General features: G+C 39.3%; 1 protein-coding gene across 1 annotated transcript in view; it reads right to left on the bottom strand.

Annotated features, from left to right (window-relative positions):
* Window positions 1-115: 115 nt before the first annotated feature.
* SLC30A7 (solute carrier family 30 member 7) overlaps window positions 116-16,552 on the bottom strand; it is a 37,684-nt gene continuing 21,247 nt past the window's right edge. Inside the window, exons 9-11 of the mRNA XM_076337909.1 lie at window positions 9,832-9,922; window positions 8,094-8,243; window positions 116-5,303 (exon numbers count right to left, since the gene is read on the bottom strand). Of these exons, the coding sequence (XP_076194024.1) occupies window positions 5,256-5,303; window positions 8,094-8,243; window positions 9,832-9,922 (289 nt within the window). The 3' untranslated portion in view covers window positions 116-5,255. The remainder of the gene's footprint in view (window positions 5,304-8,093; window positions 8,244-9,831; window positions 9,923-16,552) is intronic.

Here is a 16,552-nt window from a genome sequence, read left to right as displayed (position 1 = left end):
AATTTTCAGAAAGCAGACTGCAAGAATTCTCTTTAAAATCAGCTAATGGATGATGGCGGTTGCTATTTCAACTAGTCTTCGCAGTGTGTATGACAACAAAGCAGACCTGTTTGCGTATTTTTTTTTAAACTGAAGATTTATTGGAAAGACATTTGATCCCATATCTTTTCAGCAATATAGGATAGTTAACATTTTATAGAGATTGTATTCAAGTAGAAAAGATTACATTAAAAATTTCTAATATTGCACTTGGGACAAGTCATGGCTAAGCTACTAACATTAGCATTCCAGAACAAAATCATACATAGTCTTCAGAATTTGAGTGAGCTGCCTTGTGTTATCATTAAGATTTCTTTACAGGTATTTTGATATACTGTATTATTCAACTTCAGCTCACTGCTAAGAGTAATTCCTGTAATTTAAAGGTAAAGGCAAGCAATATGCTGAATGCAAGCAATATGCTGTATGCTACCAGGAATGATTTTGGCGATTTCTTCATTCACTATATTTCACACTTCAGCCAAAATACCGTAGCGATTCATTTAACTCTTGTACAAGATCCCAGCATACACATGAAAGACTTCAATGCACGTGGGAAGTGAAATACACAACTCCTTTTACACATTATTTCCGCCAAATTACCACATAGGCAGGAACCTTTTGTGGCTCGCTGAAACAGACAAGCAGATTAACCAGCATTTGCACAGTGAGACATGCAGTCTTCACGCGCCAGGCACAGCAGAGGCATAACTGGCATCTTTTCACATTATAGCAGTCTCTGGCCAATGAGGTCCCAACAGGGATGGTCACCGCAACAAAGCCTGAACGGGGGAGAAATCCAAAAGGGAATCCCGGCAAGTTGCTGACAGGGATTTTCACAGGAGTCTAAAGGAGGAATTAACCACTGAGTCAGTATTAGGGATCAGAGAAATGGATTATTAAAAACAAAATAGGAAGAAAATCCCTCTATACTCATTCCCAAACATGCTTAAAAGGGGTGGGATAATCAAGAATCACAGCAAGTGGCAGTCTGATGGCTGCTGGGGAAGACAGGTCAGGGCTTAATTAGTGACTAAAGCTGTTGCTCTGAACTGGTATTTAAAGATCCCGTTACGGGAATATTGGTTAGGATTTGCATTTTATAGAAGCATGGAGGTTTCTGCAGCTGAAATCTGCACTGTGAGAGAAAAGCCATGAACTTCACAATTTGATTGCACAGTGGGTGCAAAGGGTGGAAAACTGCAGTTCAGCAGCAGCTTCTCTCCCCTCTTGTATCTTGTTTACATTCCCAAAACAGGTTCACTTACAACAGTTAGAGAGAGACACCCTTTCTTTCCTTCACCTTTAAACCTGGCTTTTCTTCTTCAGAAAAAAAAAAAAATCAGAATGCTAAGCGTCACTAAGGTCCATTTTATTAGTAGCAGCAGTTTCAATTTTTATGTAAAAATAGCATCAGCAGCTCTTACTAACGATGCAATTAAACTTTCGTTTTAGTAAGCAGTATTACATAAAAAGCAGAGTCATTTATTTGCACCAGCACTTTTTGCCTTAGTTTAGCAAATCACACAAGTAACCTCGCGCTCTGCAGGGGCCCTATTGATGTAAGGAACAGGTCTATCCACATGTACAGACTTAGAGGGTTAGCCTACGAAGGACCGGTCTTCACTGTACATACTCTTAAGGAGTAAGTCGTTTTCTTCCACCGTTATTTACCGTGATAAAACATTTGGGGCATTTTAACACAGACGCTCCGTAGCACTTGTTTTATCTTATTTTGCTGTAGGTCCTGTAAAAAATCACGCAGTTTGCAGGCTTGGTCTTTGGGACAATACGCTTGTAAGTTACAGTTTTCAGTCGCAGAAAAAAAAAAAACCCACAAAGACAGACCGGTAACCCCACAGTAAGCTTCAGCTGCATGAAAACATGAGAAAAATCATACTTGGAAAACTCGGTTCAAAATTCAGTACTGGATGCCAGGAAGCCGAGTTTTAGCAGATGATCTGCAGACATTCATCCATCTCTGGATGTCAGTCGTTCACACAAGTCTCTGTTTAAACGATGCGATGCATCTCCAAAAAAGTGTTAAAAAGCAAACTGTTATATAATCAGCTAAGCGTCAGGTAATTAGCAAAACACCAAATAACGGAGCTTTGACTCTCAGGATAAGAGAAGCTGCACTTTCAATTGCATGATTTGTACTCTCCTAAAACCTGAGCAAGTATCCCCTTCGCAGGTGAAAAAAAATAAATCGGATGTCACTGTTTAACTGACATACTGGATGTGATTGGAGTCACCTACTGGACACGGAATCTACTGTCTTTTGTAGAATTTTGTGATGCTTATCCTTTTTCAGAAAGCCTAAAAAGGCTTAAAGTCTACTTTGAATCTGACTTCTCTACTATCCTCAATTATATTTAACAAACAAATGATACATTTCTTACTGTAAAAACATCAAGTTGTCCTTAAAAATAATGAAGAAAGTGCTATCTTGGTTAGAAAGCTCAGACTTGTACATACGTTTCCAACAGTCAGAGAAGTCCTCACAAGCAACAAAAAGATGTCAAAAAATTATTAAAATCAATATTGTGTAATTATAACCAGCTTATAGGCTTTTTCACTCAATTTCCCAGATTTAAAAAGTTTGTAACATCTTAAAAAAAAACAAACCAAAACAAACCAAAAACAAAACCCACCACCAAACAAACCCAATTGCCACTCGGGCAGATTCTCGCTTGGCAACAAGTTGTAGCAGTTGTCTTTTCACTAAGAAAACTGAAATAGTGGCCAAGCCCAGCATCTCGGGCAGCACTACAGCATGTCAGCAAGCCCAGGAATACTCAGTCCCGAAACACGCTAGTATAAACATGATATAAACCAAAGCCTGCTCCTGGATCATGACACAATCGCAATGAAGTTGGCTGGCGCTTGCCTTTAAAGTGTTATCAGTTGATCTTCTCTAGCCTCAAATACTAGTAATATTAATTATGGAAAAAAATATATATTAAAAAAAATCAAGAAACGCTGACAACCAACAAGAAGCAGTCTATGTGCAACATACTACAAAACAACATGAGGGATCTCCGCCCTATAATCACTATCATATTTTAATTACCTTTTCTGTGACCACATAGGCAAATAGTATCTTAAAACTGCAATACTCAAATCTGCTCAACAGATTCTTGCACCCTACCCCGCGCCGCGTAACTTTCAGGTCCCATCCTCCAGTCGGGAACTCCAGGCCTGGCAGAGCACCTGCAAGGCGAGACGGGGAGGGAGCCTGACGGGGTGCCAGGCAGGAGGCCAGCAGAGAGAGACGTGGAACAGTGCAGCCAGCTGAAAGGGCGCTCTGCACCTGCATCCCCAGGAGAAGCGAACGGGATCAGAAACCAGCAACAGGGATAAAGAAGGATCTGAAGACTGGAAGAGGCCGTAAAGCTTAAAAGCAGTACGTATGTGGCTTTTTACTGCTATTTTTCTTTACATCCAGTGTTCAGTTCCAAGCACAAGAGTACACCCCCAAGCTTTGTATAAAATCAACATTCATGTTTCAGTATCTCATCCGGAAAATTCAGGAACCACCTATCAATTTGGCAGCCATCGTGTTTTCCCATGAAAAGAGATCAAAATTCAGGTGCTAGATAGGAACGACAGAACGAACGCAAGGAACTCCATCTCCACCGTGAATTCGGCAGCATCAGCGGCAAACAAACGCATTTCTGCAAACGAATCTTCGGTACTTTCATAGTGCCTAGCACTTACTACACAGACGTTGTCAGCTGCAGAGGGCCTTGATTTCAGTATTGCCACGTATCAGGTACCAGAAGAATATTTAAAATCCATACCAGTCAGTAGCGGCTACCGTTTATCAGAAAAATGCCTGTCTTGTTTTTCACTCCACAGCGTTGTTTGTAAAACATCCTCTTATAGAAATCTTCCATTACTAAGTTAACTACTACAGCATAGTGGAATTACCGTCTGTAACACCAAGTATAGCAGATTGTCTTTGAAAAAACGCTCAGATCTGAAAGTGTAAAATGATTATAAATGCTAGAAAAATATGACAGATTCATGTTTCTGGAAAAAAACAACTTGCTGCACTGAGAATTTTTTTTCCCCCCATGAAAACACACAAGGCTACAGTAAGATAGTCAAAAATATCAGACTTGTCAACCTGGAAAAAGCATAATCTTAAACAGCGTGAACCATGGTCCTTATTTCTATTTCAGGTATAACCACCAGGAACAACTTTTTTCAGTATTTGGAAAGGCAAAAGTTACCTCCCCAATCGCTTTAATAAAAATTATTACAACCTATTAAAATCAAGGAGATTTAAGCTTTCACAAACAATTTAGGGATTTAATTTTTCCCGTCACATAATTTGGAAGATAAAAAACTTCAAGCATTGCTTCCATCACCAGCATCTTCCCTCAGCTGCCTGTTGTTTCAGGGACTATGAACATGAGTAGCATCATGTAATGTCTCATTACTCTCAACAGTATGAAGAGACTAAATCTAATATTTTGACTAAAATAATTTCCACAAGATGTGCGTAACAAAATACCCAGCTTGTTTTGGAAGCAAGTCTCTTCACAACAGACTTGCCTTTTACAGTCGGAATTTTTCTGTCTGTTTGGTAAGATGCAAGTATAAGGGAAGTCTAACATCTAGAGTTACGCAAGCACACCCCACCCCCCCCCATAGATCACTAGTAAATAATCAGACTGCATACGAGATATTTGTAAAAGTAATAAAACCCTTTGATGCTCCATATTTATACCGGCAAATACCTCTCCTGATATAAAAGGCACTTTGAAAACCCAATATGGTTTGGTTCATTAAGTTTGCAAAGTACAAACAATTGTACAAACATACAATTATATTGAAGCATGTCAGCCATTGTGACATTATCTACAAAACAAGTTTCCAATTGTTGGTAACACTGGTTTTATGGGAATGAGCAGTGGTTTCAGCAGCTTTACTGAAGACATGACAGGGTTTCCAGTACCACAACCTTAGTAAGGAAAAAACCCTCAAAAACTTACAAGTTTAGGGGCCACAAAAAGACAAGACCCAAAGTCCATAACGTTCATTCAATGTTTACTCCTTAGAAGTGAACTCCATCCATAGCCCAAGGGCAGAAATCCATTCAGCCAATTCCAGAACAGTGGTGGAGGCAGGCTCTGTCTTGAGAAGTATGTTGTTACACCGTTACAGTACAGAAAACTTTGGTCCAACAGCACAATTTCAGAAATTCACTACATGGCTGCGACGTCAATCTGTATGTAAAGCTGTCTTACTCCTGCCTATGGAAAAGAGGAGGAGAGTTAAAAAAACCTGTAAGTCAAAGCAATTTAACTGTCCTGAACACCAGTCCACATCAGTAAGTTACCTAGCAAAAAACCTCCGTATCTTATTTTTCTGTAATTCATCTTCCACATTTAGCACATCATTCACTGAGATACTGGCAATTTGGAAACCTACAAACTTTGAGAGCCACTGTATGAATACATAGTTCTTCAGTCAAGTGCACACATGTAATTATATATTAACATTGGCTTTGCTACATTACCTTTTCTGATTCATCCTAAATAACTGTCACACGTGAAGCTGCACAAAAGCAATTCTTACCTTCTTTTGTACAAGTTTAACTTCCTGAAAAGTAAGCTGCTTGAAGAGCTGTCGGTTTGAAATGGAGCTAAGCACAAGAGCGTAACATGGGATTTGTTGTTTGAACCAGTTCTACACTAAGATTTTAGCAAGAAACAACAATGGCTACAGTGAGTTTACACGACATCATGACTCACTAAAATAACTTTTGGTAAAAGTACGTGAATTGTACGAAAGCGTTTTTCTCCTCAGAAATCCTGTTAAACTAGGCTTAGATGGACTTGCTTAGTTTTATCATTATTCAGTATTAAACAGCATTAAAAAAATCAATTAGTCATTCTTTTTAACCTCAGTGGCAGGCCAGCAACAATGTTGTGATAGTCACTGGTTATGCAACATGATCTTGAAGCATTAAGCTGAACACTGCTAAAGATCAGATTGTCTTCAACGATCATCAACTTGCTTTTAGCTCATTTGACTGGCAAAACCAACTATCAATTATATTAAGATTAATGGGGACCAATATTACTGAGGAGAAAAATCTCTACTTGCTCCAACTGTTCCTCCACTATTACCACAGGTCAGGGAAGAAAAATGATAGACCTTGCTCTCCCAGTTCCCTTCCTAGACACATGGCTCTTGATACCTGCACAGCTACAAAACAGCTGAAGAGCTAACGACTCACTTGGAAAATGCAATCCTTTGGAGCCTTGAGATGTAGAATGTTCTGCATAGTCCTTCCCAAAAAATATCCCTTAGTTTCAAACTACACAGTCTGCAGAATAAGCCATGCAGGCTGATTTCTACCTACTCAATAATCTAGAGCTGTATGTGATGGAAAATCTCAAGAAGGACTAAACTTTATGAATAAAGTTTGATTTTAGAATACTTGTAACAACAAATCCTCCTTCCCTAAGTCTCTAACATAAAAACAAGTACGTGTGTCTATTTTTATTGGGTTCCCCATGACTGACTACTTTAAAATTCCTTAAAATTTAGGGAGTTCAAAGGAATTCATGCACTCAGGCAGCACATTGTAGGGCTGGCTTCAGTGGTGTTGCTCCTGAGACTCCAGAAACTGAGTATGCAAGATGCATAAAAAAAAACAAACAAAAAATCCAGTCTGGCATTTTTAATAAATGTTATAAAACAGTTAATAAAAGGGGCGCTTATCAGATGTATAAACGATTCACTAAGCCATCACATACGCAAGTGCCAATGCAGGAGACCAACAGAACATTTAGAACAAGGGGAAGAACGTGCACGTGAGCACGCAAGGACTTCCCCCACGGTGGAAAGCCTTGAAAAGAACATTTATGCAAGCACTAATTAAACTGCTGACAGAAGCACTTTATTTACAGTATCGGATATAGCTGATCAGAAGCCCCCTTTCTTCACTGTCCAACTGACTTAGAGAAGTCAGTAATTTGCATACCTCCAAAATATTACCCTTTTGCTGACAGTATTTTGTTACCTAAAACACTGGTTATAAACAGGAATATTTGTCTCCTTATCAGCTACAGAACTCTCCGTTACTCAAAAGCAGAGAAAGGACATTATGGAAAAATGTAATAGTTTTTTCAAATACAGTCCTCCAACGTCAAGAATAAAACCAGGATGTCTGGCTCCAGACGGTATAAGAGAGAGAATAAGTTTCCAGCTTTATTCTTCACTAAGTTCTCTTGCTGGAGAAGAATTTTGTATTTTATCTTAATAGACTCGAGGTTCTACTTGTAAACCATTCATATCCAGTAGCTATACTGGAATAGGCAGCCAAACTGAATTTCATGTTTAATGGTTGAAAGCGTAAGGAAGCAACAGTAAAATCTTTCTGAAATTTGTAAGATTTTAATCTTAAGGCAAGAACTATCAAATTTAATAAAGTTTCTGTTGTTCACAAGAATTCCAGCATTTCATATCCGCTACAAGCACTATCACTATCTATATTAAAAAAAACCATAACCTTTAGGGAAATAAACGGGAACACACTGTTCATATACAACACCACAACTGATGGTTACATTTTAACTAGTGATCGCCACAGCACGGATGCTACTAAAAGCCAACAAAATACGCAAAGACCATGGATTCTTAGAGGGACAGAAATGAATGACAAATACAGCATCAGCACAGTGAAAAACTTAAGTAGGTCCGCTCTGTGGTCGGAAGCCCTAGCTTGAGGGAAGCCTCATCTTGGTTCCTCATAGGTCAATACAGGGTTTCATCTCAGTTTGATACACCTCAGACAGCTACAGCTGTTACCTCCATTAAGCGGCATCAAAAACTAATGCCGAGAGGTACAGCAGTTCCATCTACACTACTGAGTATTTTGAAATTGTTCTCTACAGCTAGAGCAGAGAAGCTTTTCAAAACACATTGATACCAAACCCAGAAACATTTAAATTTTTCTTGATAAGAATTACAATGTCACATCGCGTGACAGGCAATTTACACTTGGAGATGTGATTTCCACTGATGAGACATACCTGAGTAAAAATATTGTGAGTTTGGCTTAGAATCCACCTTCCATCAGCATCGGGAGCTACTAATAACTTCAAAGTCCCTATGTAAACATCAGTACAGAGGGTCCAGAAATGTGGATCATGTAAACTGTAAACTCCTTGCAACTGCTGCACCTAAAAAAACAAGCAAGTTTTTAAAAATATATTTCAGAAAATGTTTATCTGTACTATGGGTTTTTTTACAGAAAATATTATAGAAGCCGATACATTCTTTTACTTCTAGTTCACTGTGCAAGTTGATATATTTCACTTAAATTCCTTACTACTATCTCAGTAATTGTAAGGAAGGTGAAAACATACAGATAGTATGTACGTGTAATGATTTTGTATCTTGCTGCATTTACATTCTACATATATTCTGCTGAAACCATTTCTGAAAACAGTGGTGTCCAAGAGAGTAACGTCAATTATAAAGTTTGAGAGGGCATTCAATTAAAACAGCAATTTTTGCAAATGCAGGAATTTTCCCATAAAATAATTTGTGAGAGATTCTAACTATTAACAGAAATATATTAGTATTTCGGTAATTATTTTGCGAGGGCTTAGTTTTGTCCTGTCAAAACCCTTCTTTTTCCTCTGTCCAATTTTTAGCAAGCCCTCCACGTGACGGTAACAATCCTGTAACTTCCTGAGGAAAGATGGCACTCCTACAAGTGCTTTGTATTAACTTTGCAAAGGCGCTTCAAATGTACTGGTCGTGACAGTAATAGATAAGTTAAACAGGAGTACCAGGAGAGGTCAAATCCAGAGTAATCTATGTACTCTTATAAATACACAGCCAAAGTTACTCCACCTCACTTTACTAAGAGCTAGATTTTGAGGGGGACTGTCCTAGTTTCGGCAGGGATAGAGTTAATTTCCTTCCTAGTAGCTGGTACAGTGCTGTGTTTTGGATTTAGGGTGAGAACAAAGTTGATAACACACCGATGTTTTAGTTGTTGCTGAGCAGTGCTTACACTAGTCAAGGACTTTTCAGCTTGGTGCACAAGAAGCTGGGAGGGGGCACAGCCAGGACAGCTGACCCCAACTGACCCAAGGGATATCCCACACCATATGACGTCATGCTCAGCATGTAAAGCTGGGGGAAGAAGAAGGAAGGGGGGACGTTGGGAGTGATGGCGTTTGTCTTCCCAAGTCACCATTAGGCGTGATGGAGCCCTGCTGTCCTGGGGATGGCTGAACACCTGCCTGCCCATGGGAAGGAGTGAATGAATTCCTTGGTTTGCTTTGCTTGTGTGCGCGGCTTTTGCTTTACCTGTTAAACTGTCTTTATCTCAACCCATGAGTTTTCTCACTTTTACCCTTCCGATTCTCTCCCCCATCCCACTGGGGGGGGGGGAGTGAGCGAGTGGCTGTGTGGTGCTCAGTTGCCGACTGAGATTAAACCATGACAGGGACAAAAACTGAACAAAACAGAAAAACATTATGCACTTTGTATCAGCACGAAGTACTTCGAGAGGAAAAGCTTCAGGATCTATTTTTCTAAACCAACATAGCACATTTTAAAACGCAAACTGAGTTGAAGCTACATACAATTTAAGACTTCAGAAAGGTAAGAATCAAACTGGTACCTCCATTTGTACAATCTAAGGAACCTTTCACAGACATTACTGGAAAAACACCACAAAATATCCTCGTACACACAGTTGGGGCTCATTCAGTCAGCAGCTTGATCTGAAGCAAAAACGGCCTAAGAGCTCACCCTCTGGTAGCACTGAGGCAGGGCGTTTTCCAGGGAAGGAGGAGTTCGCTGCATCAAAATTCCAATGGATTCTCTTAAAAGTGGAACAATACTGGAAAGAAAAAAAAGGAAGTTAGCTACTATTAGGTTTTCAAAAGATGCAGAACAAAGAGCAACATAACATTCCTTAATGCTCTTGAAGAATTTTTCTTCGGTTGTTTCACCAGAAGCTGAGAAAGTTGCCATGAAAACCTGGTACAGAAAACACAAGGATTGACAAAATTGCTACGGTGTCTTACTAAAGGCAAGATTACTTCTCTCCCAGATTTTCCACAGAGACAACTGGTGGACAATCACAAAATATTAATAGTTTAATCATGGGATTTGAGATTAAATCTCTTAGTGTCTTAAAAGTTATATGACAAAGCAGCTGATAAGTATAGCTCAAAACCAAAACCTACTTCAATGGCACTCACTCACAACCAACCATAAAAATATGCAACTACTACGGTTTTTGCTTTTGTGTTTGGCTTATGGCATATTTTTCTTATGAACTAAGATAATAATGGGGAGATCATAAAACAAAATTAGTATGGACCAGTCCAGCTATAACAAAGTTATTTTGTCAGAAACAGACAACTTAGCATATTCTTGAAGTGAACCAAGTGTAGGGTCTCATCCAAGCTCAAGGATTAAACATTTGGAAGCAATTAGAGGTTCTCTCCCAGCCAAATGGTCTTGTTTAATCAGCAAACTAAGACGACACTTAATACCCTTTTTTATTATTATTACTTTCCTCTTTTTTTTTTTTTTTTTAAAATAAAACCGGGAGACCAGTAAGCCCACACCCTGAAGCTACCACTAAAAATTTATACTCTTACTAAGTATTCAGTATGGTGATTTTTTGTTTAGGAGTAGTGCATCATGTCTGGCTCAGTAGAGCATCCTAAAATTTTCAAGAGGATGACAAATATCTATAGCCCAATACTGAAACTTAAATAACACTCCAATTTCAAGAGCCTGTAAGTCACCTAACACTCTAGACCAAAAGTGATAATAGATTTTCAGAAATTGTAAGCTGAATGTCAGTGTTCAGCACTGGCATCACAGCTGGAGTACACAGAGTGATGGGATAAAAAGCAACCAGAAAACATTTGTAAGAGATTAATTGGGCCGTCTGTTAAAGGAAACTGCAGAAGCTTTGTTTAAAATCTCATGAAGCGATGTAGAACGCACTGTGTTGACCAGCTGTATATTTGCAGACGGTGAACAGCATGACCTAACCATTCCTTTCCATTTTTAAAGAGATGGTTCCATTTGTACATGGAAGCAGTGCTGGCTGATCGACTGCTCAGCTCACTCCTTGGCTAATCCTTAGCTGGGGTGGGAGGGAGTTAGAGGATGCATGACTCTTGTCATAGAATCATAGAATCATTGAGGTTGGAAAAGACCTCTAAGATCATCGAGTCCAACCATCAACCCAACACCCCCATGCCCACTAAACCATGTCCCTAAGCGCCTCATCTACACGTCTTTTAAATACTTCCAGGGGTGGGGACTCAACCACTTCCCTGGGCAGCCTGTTCCAATGTTTAACCACTCTTTCAGTAAAGAAATTTTTCCTCACGTCCAATCTAAACCTCCCCTGGCGCAGGGGAGGTTGTCTAAGGAACCCCTGGAAAAATAACCACACCAAAATTAAGTTTCCTTGCAAGCACACTGGTTATTCCAGCCAAATGCACTGCCTGATGCACTCCATCACGTGGCCTCACACAGCTGCACTGCTACTGAGGAATCAGTTCAGAATTAGGAAGAAGCAATTAGGGGCAGGCAGGAGTTGCCTAAACTGGACCTGTCACCAAGACAATTAAACATTTAGCAATGCAATAACTGTCAGTCTGTCTAAAGGAAGCTTAATTGGAGTGTCACATTCTACAGACAGTGGATTACAGAACTTGAGGGAAAAACGTTCTCTTATCAATGGACCCATCTCACTAAATAATGTCCATGTCACGAGCATTACATCAAAGGGAGCTGGAGCTGCCAAAATACTCCATTGCTGAATTGATTTCAGTTTAACTCGCTATTTAAAATGCAGGTTTGCTTCTTAATAAAAACCTTGAAAGACCAATACACAAGTTCAGGATGCAAACTGAATACAAGATTTTTGAACACTGTCTCCATCCCCATAAATTTAACAAGGCCCCTCTAACATACGCATCCAAAGGCTTCAAAAAACACACACGTACAAGCTGCATATTTTTTCCCAGGGAAAGGACTAAAGGAATGGAGAACGTAGGAGCTTGCCTTTTAATTGGAACATACCACTAAGAGTGGGGAAAAAAATCCACAAAACAAATCTAACCAAAAAATGTCTGACTTGCACGACTTTTTTACATTATTTGAGAAAACTGATGTACATTATCTGATGGAATGGAAATGAATTGGCAAGTAGGAGATTTGGAGAGACAGCCTACAGAAGATTTAAGACTAGCAGGTTGGGCACATCAACCCATTCCAAAAAAGGATTTGTCAGTGAAACTGGTTGATTCATTCTGGAACAGGATGCACATTGAAAAGGGGAAGTTAAAACCCCGTTAGAGAGCTCTTCAGCTGAAGATGCATTTAAAATTAAGATCTGCTTCATTCTGAAAACCTTGTTGCCTAAGAAACTGATCTTCCAAGGTTAAGCCTATGCAATCAGCAGGGTGTGCACAAGCACCAAAGACTGTCTCTCCTTGCCAGGCGATGGGGTGCATTAAGCAGCACGTATTGGAACCATTAGCTCAAAATCAACTAATATACAAAAAGGTGAAAGACACTCCACTCCTTGTATAGGTGGTACAGCTCAAAAGATCTGGTCTCCCCGCTGGCAACATTTCACCTATTCATATTTTTTACAACGGCTCCACGCTAAAGCTTTGAGAGAAACCTCCTGCGCAAGTTTCTGGCAATAATGTTGCACAAGTTATGCTTTTATCCAGACTTCACAAAAAAGCTAAAGCCATGGTGTTTAACTGAAACAGCAATATCTTAAAAGTCCAAAGAATAGAGGTACATCAGGATGTGGTTTGATACTGTAGGTGGAAGCTGAAGCACATCCCAGTCACACCTCCCTCCTCTAACTTAGACACAGTGTTCGGCTACAAATTTATCTTCTGCAAAGCTGAAAAGGCCAAGACAGCTGCAGTGATGTGATATGCCCTCACAAATCCTGTTAGACCACAGAAGCCCATGCACACATCTCTGCGTCCAAAAGGACACTATCTTACAAGGTAGTCTTTTATTGTAAGCCAAACTAACAGGACAAACTATAGAATCCAGTTTTCTGATGTCTCAGGTTTTCCATTGTTTCATGCATACTACTGAAGTACAAAACCTTTAATTAAAAACCAAAACTCTGCACAGTATGCTCTTTTCTCAAACACTAACTAAAAACCAGTATTGCTTAATCACCAGGAGGCACTAGACACATTAGTTCCATCTCATGTGACTGAAGAAAACACTAGGAAAGATGACTACACCCAGCAGGCTGAAAATGTGCTTAGAGAATTTGACCAAGCTTTCCTTTTTTTGGATGAGTCATGAGTGCAAAATATACATGGTTGTCTCTGCAGCAACTATTGCACTGGTACTTCCCTCTTTTTTTTAATTTACAAAAAGATTCTTGAGGAAGATACATAATGCTGAATTCTCACCAAGTGGAGAGTTTTTCATGAATAAGCAGTCTGCAAGCTTTGCTGCTATACCAGACACAATTTTCCAATTGTCTCTGATTACCAAGCCTTGAATCTAAAATATCACACTCTTTTACAAGACAATGGAATTTGGAAGAGGCGCTAACCCACACCAAGACACGGGACATAAACGTATCCTCTACGAAAGCCATAATAGCAAAAGCAGCTAACGTGTGCAAAATGAGTTCGCAGCACATCACACTTTCACATACGCTGTTACAGAGGAAGCAAAAGGTGTTCAAAACAGATAAAAGCTATTGACATGAATCTGATAAATCCAGCCTGCCGCTACTACACATGGCTTGATTAACAATGAAGAATGAAAGCACCAGACTCTCAATCAACTTGCATCACATCCAGAGAATACTCATACCCATTCCAGTCCCATCCTGTTTATGCCACTGGTTTTCCAGGCATAGCTAGCAAGACTCCGGCATTACCATGATCTTGGACAGCAGGGCTGAAAACAACTCCAGGGTAAAGAACCCTTTACACAGTCATTGTAGTCAGAGCACAGCAGGAAATTCATTTAGTGCTCTCAGCACTATAGAAAATAGAGGATACTTGTGATAGATTTTGTGGAAGGTAAACAAACACTGCGCTAAGACTCAAGACCGGCTATGGTTCTTCAAATACCATAGCTGAAAATCTACAGCCAGATTTCAAAATCTTTTTTTCCAGCCACCATCCACATCTGCAGTGCCAAGACTGTCAGCCTATTTCAGAACTTAAACTTCAATACAATTTTTCTATTAGGCAATGGCAATTTTAACCAGACTGCAGGCTTTGCTCAAGACCGGGATCACAGGCTTAACATGTACTTTTCCTATTTTAAATTGTCTGTTCTCATAATAATGTAGTACTTTGATTCTCAAGCAAGGCTGGCTGGTACCATTACCCTGTAAATAAAGGTAGTGCATGCCATTTAGCAATGATGGCTCAAAACAACACCAACAACAAGCATGCTAGTTTGGGGGAGTTTTGCTATAGCACATTCCTTCGGAATCTTAGTGAATGCTGCACTTCATTTAAAAAAAGTAATTTTTTATACTGTTATGCCCCAAACATTATATAGGCATATACCCCAAACATTACAGGCATGTCCTGTAATATATATCACGTTCAAGCAGCTCCAGACCTTATGTAAAAATGATGTAACCCATGGAAACAACTTCACTAAATGACTGAAGTAAATTGCCTCATTTCTTTGACCACTTAATATGTACTCTGCATGCTCTATCCAATCTAGTATCATATTTAGTCTACGGTGCCTTTCTAGAAACATGTGGCTCTAATAGTGGTTTCGGACAAACTTCTTGCTTTATACTGAGTTGTGGCTTTTGCTTGATGACTAATTTCACATAGCTGATCAAAATACTAAAATTGCTTCAACATTTCAAAATAAGGCTTAGAATCCTAAGGCTAAAAAATAAATGATCATTTAGTTATAAATATTAAAAGCTGTTTAAAGACTTGAGAAATTGTTCATTGATTCAGGCACATTAAATTATGAGGAAAACACCTTGGAAAAAACTTGAAGAGTGCCAACCTGAACAACCATGAAATAGCCAAGCTTTTTTTTAAAAAAAGACTTCAAACAAAATGCTAGTAAAACAGACTTGTCTATTTTAAGCATGTCCTACTTATGCTTTATAATTAAATGGACACTTGCATGAGATAGTACAGAAAGTAATCAAAGAAAGATTCATCAGATATTAGTGGTAGCATCCAGGAACACTCAAGACCTACAACCCCCCACCTTCACCAGCTTCACCCTTCAGAACTGGCCATAGATTTATGATGCAGAGATTTTAAAAGACTACAGGATATAGCCCTCCAATTGAGAAACCACAAACTACCAAGCCCTCTGCTTGTCAAGACTCAACAGATAAATACATAAGTGGAGAAAACACAACTTTCTACAGCAAGTAAAAGCATAATGAAATTTGCAAAGTGGGAAGTATCTGACTTTATGCCTTTGCATCTCTATATCAGAACAGTAACGTGGGCTATTTTTCTTCCTCCAAAAAGATACATTTTAAGGCATGAGATGTAATAGGTATTAACAATATTTCTATATAATCTTACCAAAGACAGGCTTTTACTGGGATGCAGACAGTCATAGTCTACTAAAGGGAAGTGACTGACCTTACCTCTCTATACTCTAGTAAGAGCTACCCCATTTCTGCTTCCACTAAGCTTAGAAATGTATTTATTTGTCAGTGAAAACAACCTCAGAAGAATCCCACACCGGGTTTTACTGTGCAGCCAGAATGTTCTGCGCTAACTCAGGAGGAGTTAGGCAGAGAATATGTCACCTTAGAGCAGCCTTAGTGAAGGACCACAGGAGCAACACAGAGCAACTGTGTCAGTAGTTGACAATTTGCACTAATTAGAGATGTTGTCTACAGGAAGGCTCAACCATTTGAATTAAAAGCACTGCTTGACTTCTCTGAAGAGGCGTTGCTCAACCCTTCGTGCATCTGCACAAGACAAAATAGGTTACAAATTAGAGGCTGTACAGCTTTATATTGCAACGATAAGTTCTTTAGTCATTCTATACAGATATTTTGTGATTTCTTTTGGCAAGTGTTGCCATCATTTCAGAAAACTGAACAGAGAAGACCCACTAATAGGAGCAGGCAAGACGCTAGTAAATCAGAGAAAGCTGCCCAACACTGAAGCAAGCAAACACTCAACATAAAATGAACCAACAGGTATTTCATCCAGACACAAGCAATCTTGGCAAGAGCAATGATTCCCCTCTGCACTCGCATACAACTGCTCTGATATTTTACTGGCTTATTAGACATAGTTCCATGGAAGGGAATAAGGATTTGTGTTCTGCCTTTACTCCCTCTTTGGATACATAAGTATCCCAGAAAGAATACAGATTTAAAGAAAGAAAAAAAAAAAAAGGAGCCCTGGATCAAATCTACCCCCTACCCATGCCCTGCACACTCTGTGGTACAGTCAAGCTCAGACCATTAAGCAGTAACTTGGAG

The sequence above is a fragment of the Aptenodytes patagonicus genome, chromosome 5 (assembly GCF_965638725.1).
Source record: "Aptenodytes patagonicus chromosome 5, bAptPat1.pri.cur, whole genome shotgun sequence".
Lineage (NCBI taxonomy): Eukaryota > Metazoa > Chordata > Aves > Sphenisciformes > Spheniscidae > Aptenodytes > Aptenodytes patagonicus.
The sequence above is the reverse complement of the archived record's forward strand: the minus strand, read 5'-3'. Positions and strand labels throughout refer to the sequence as shown.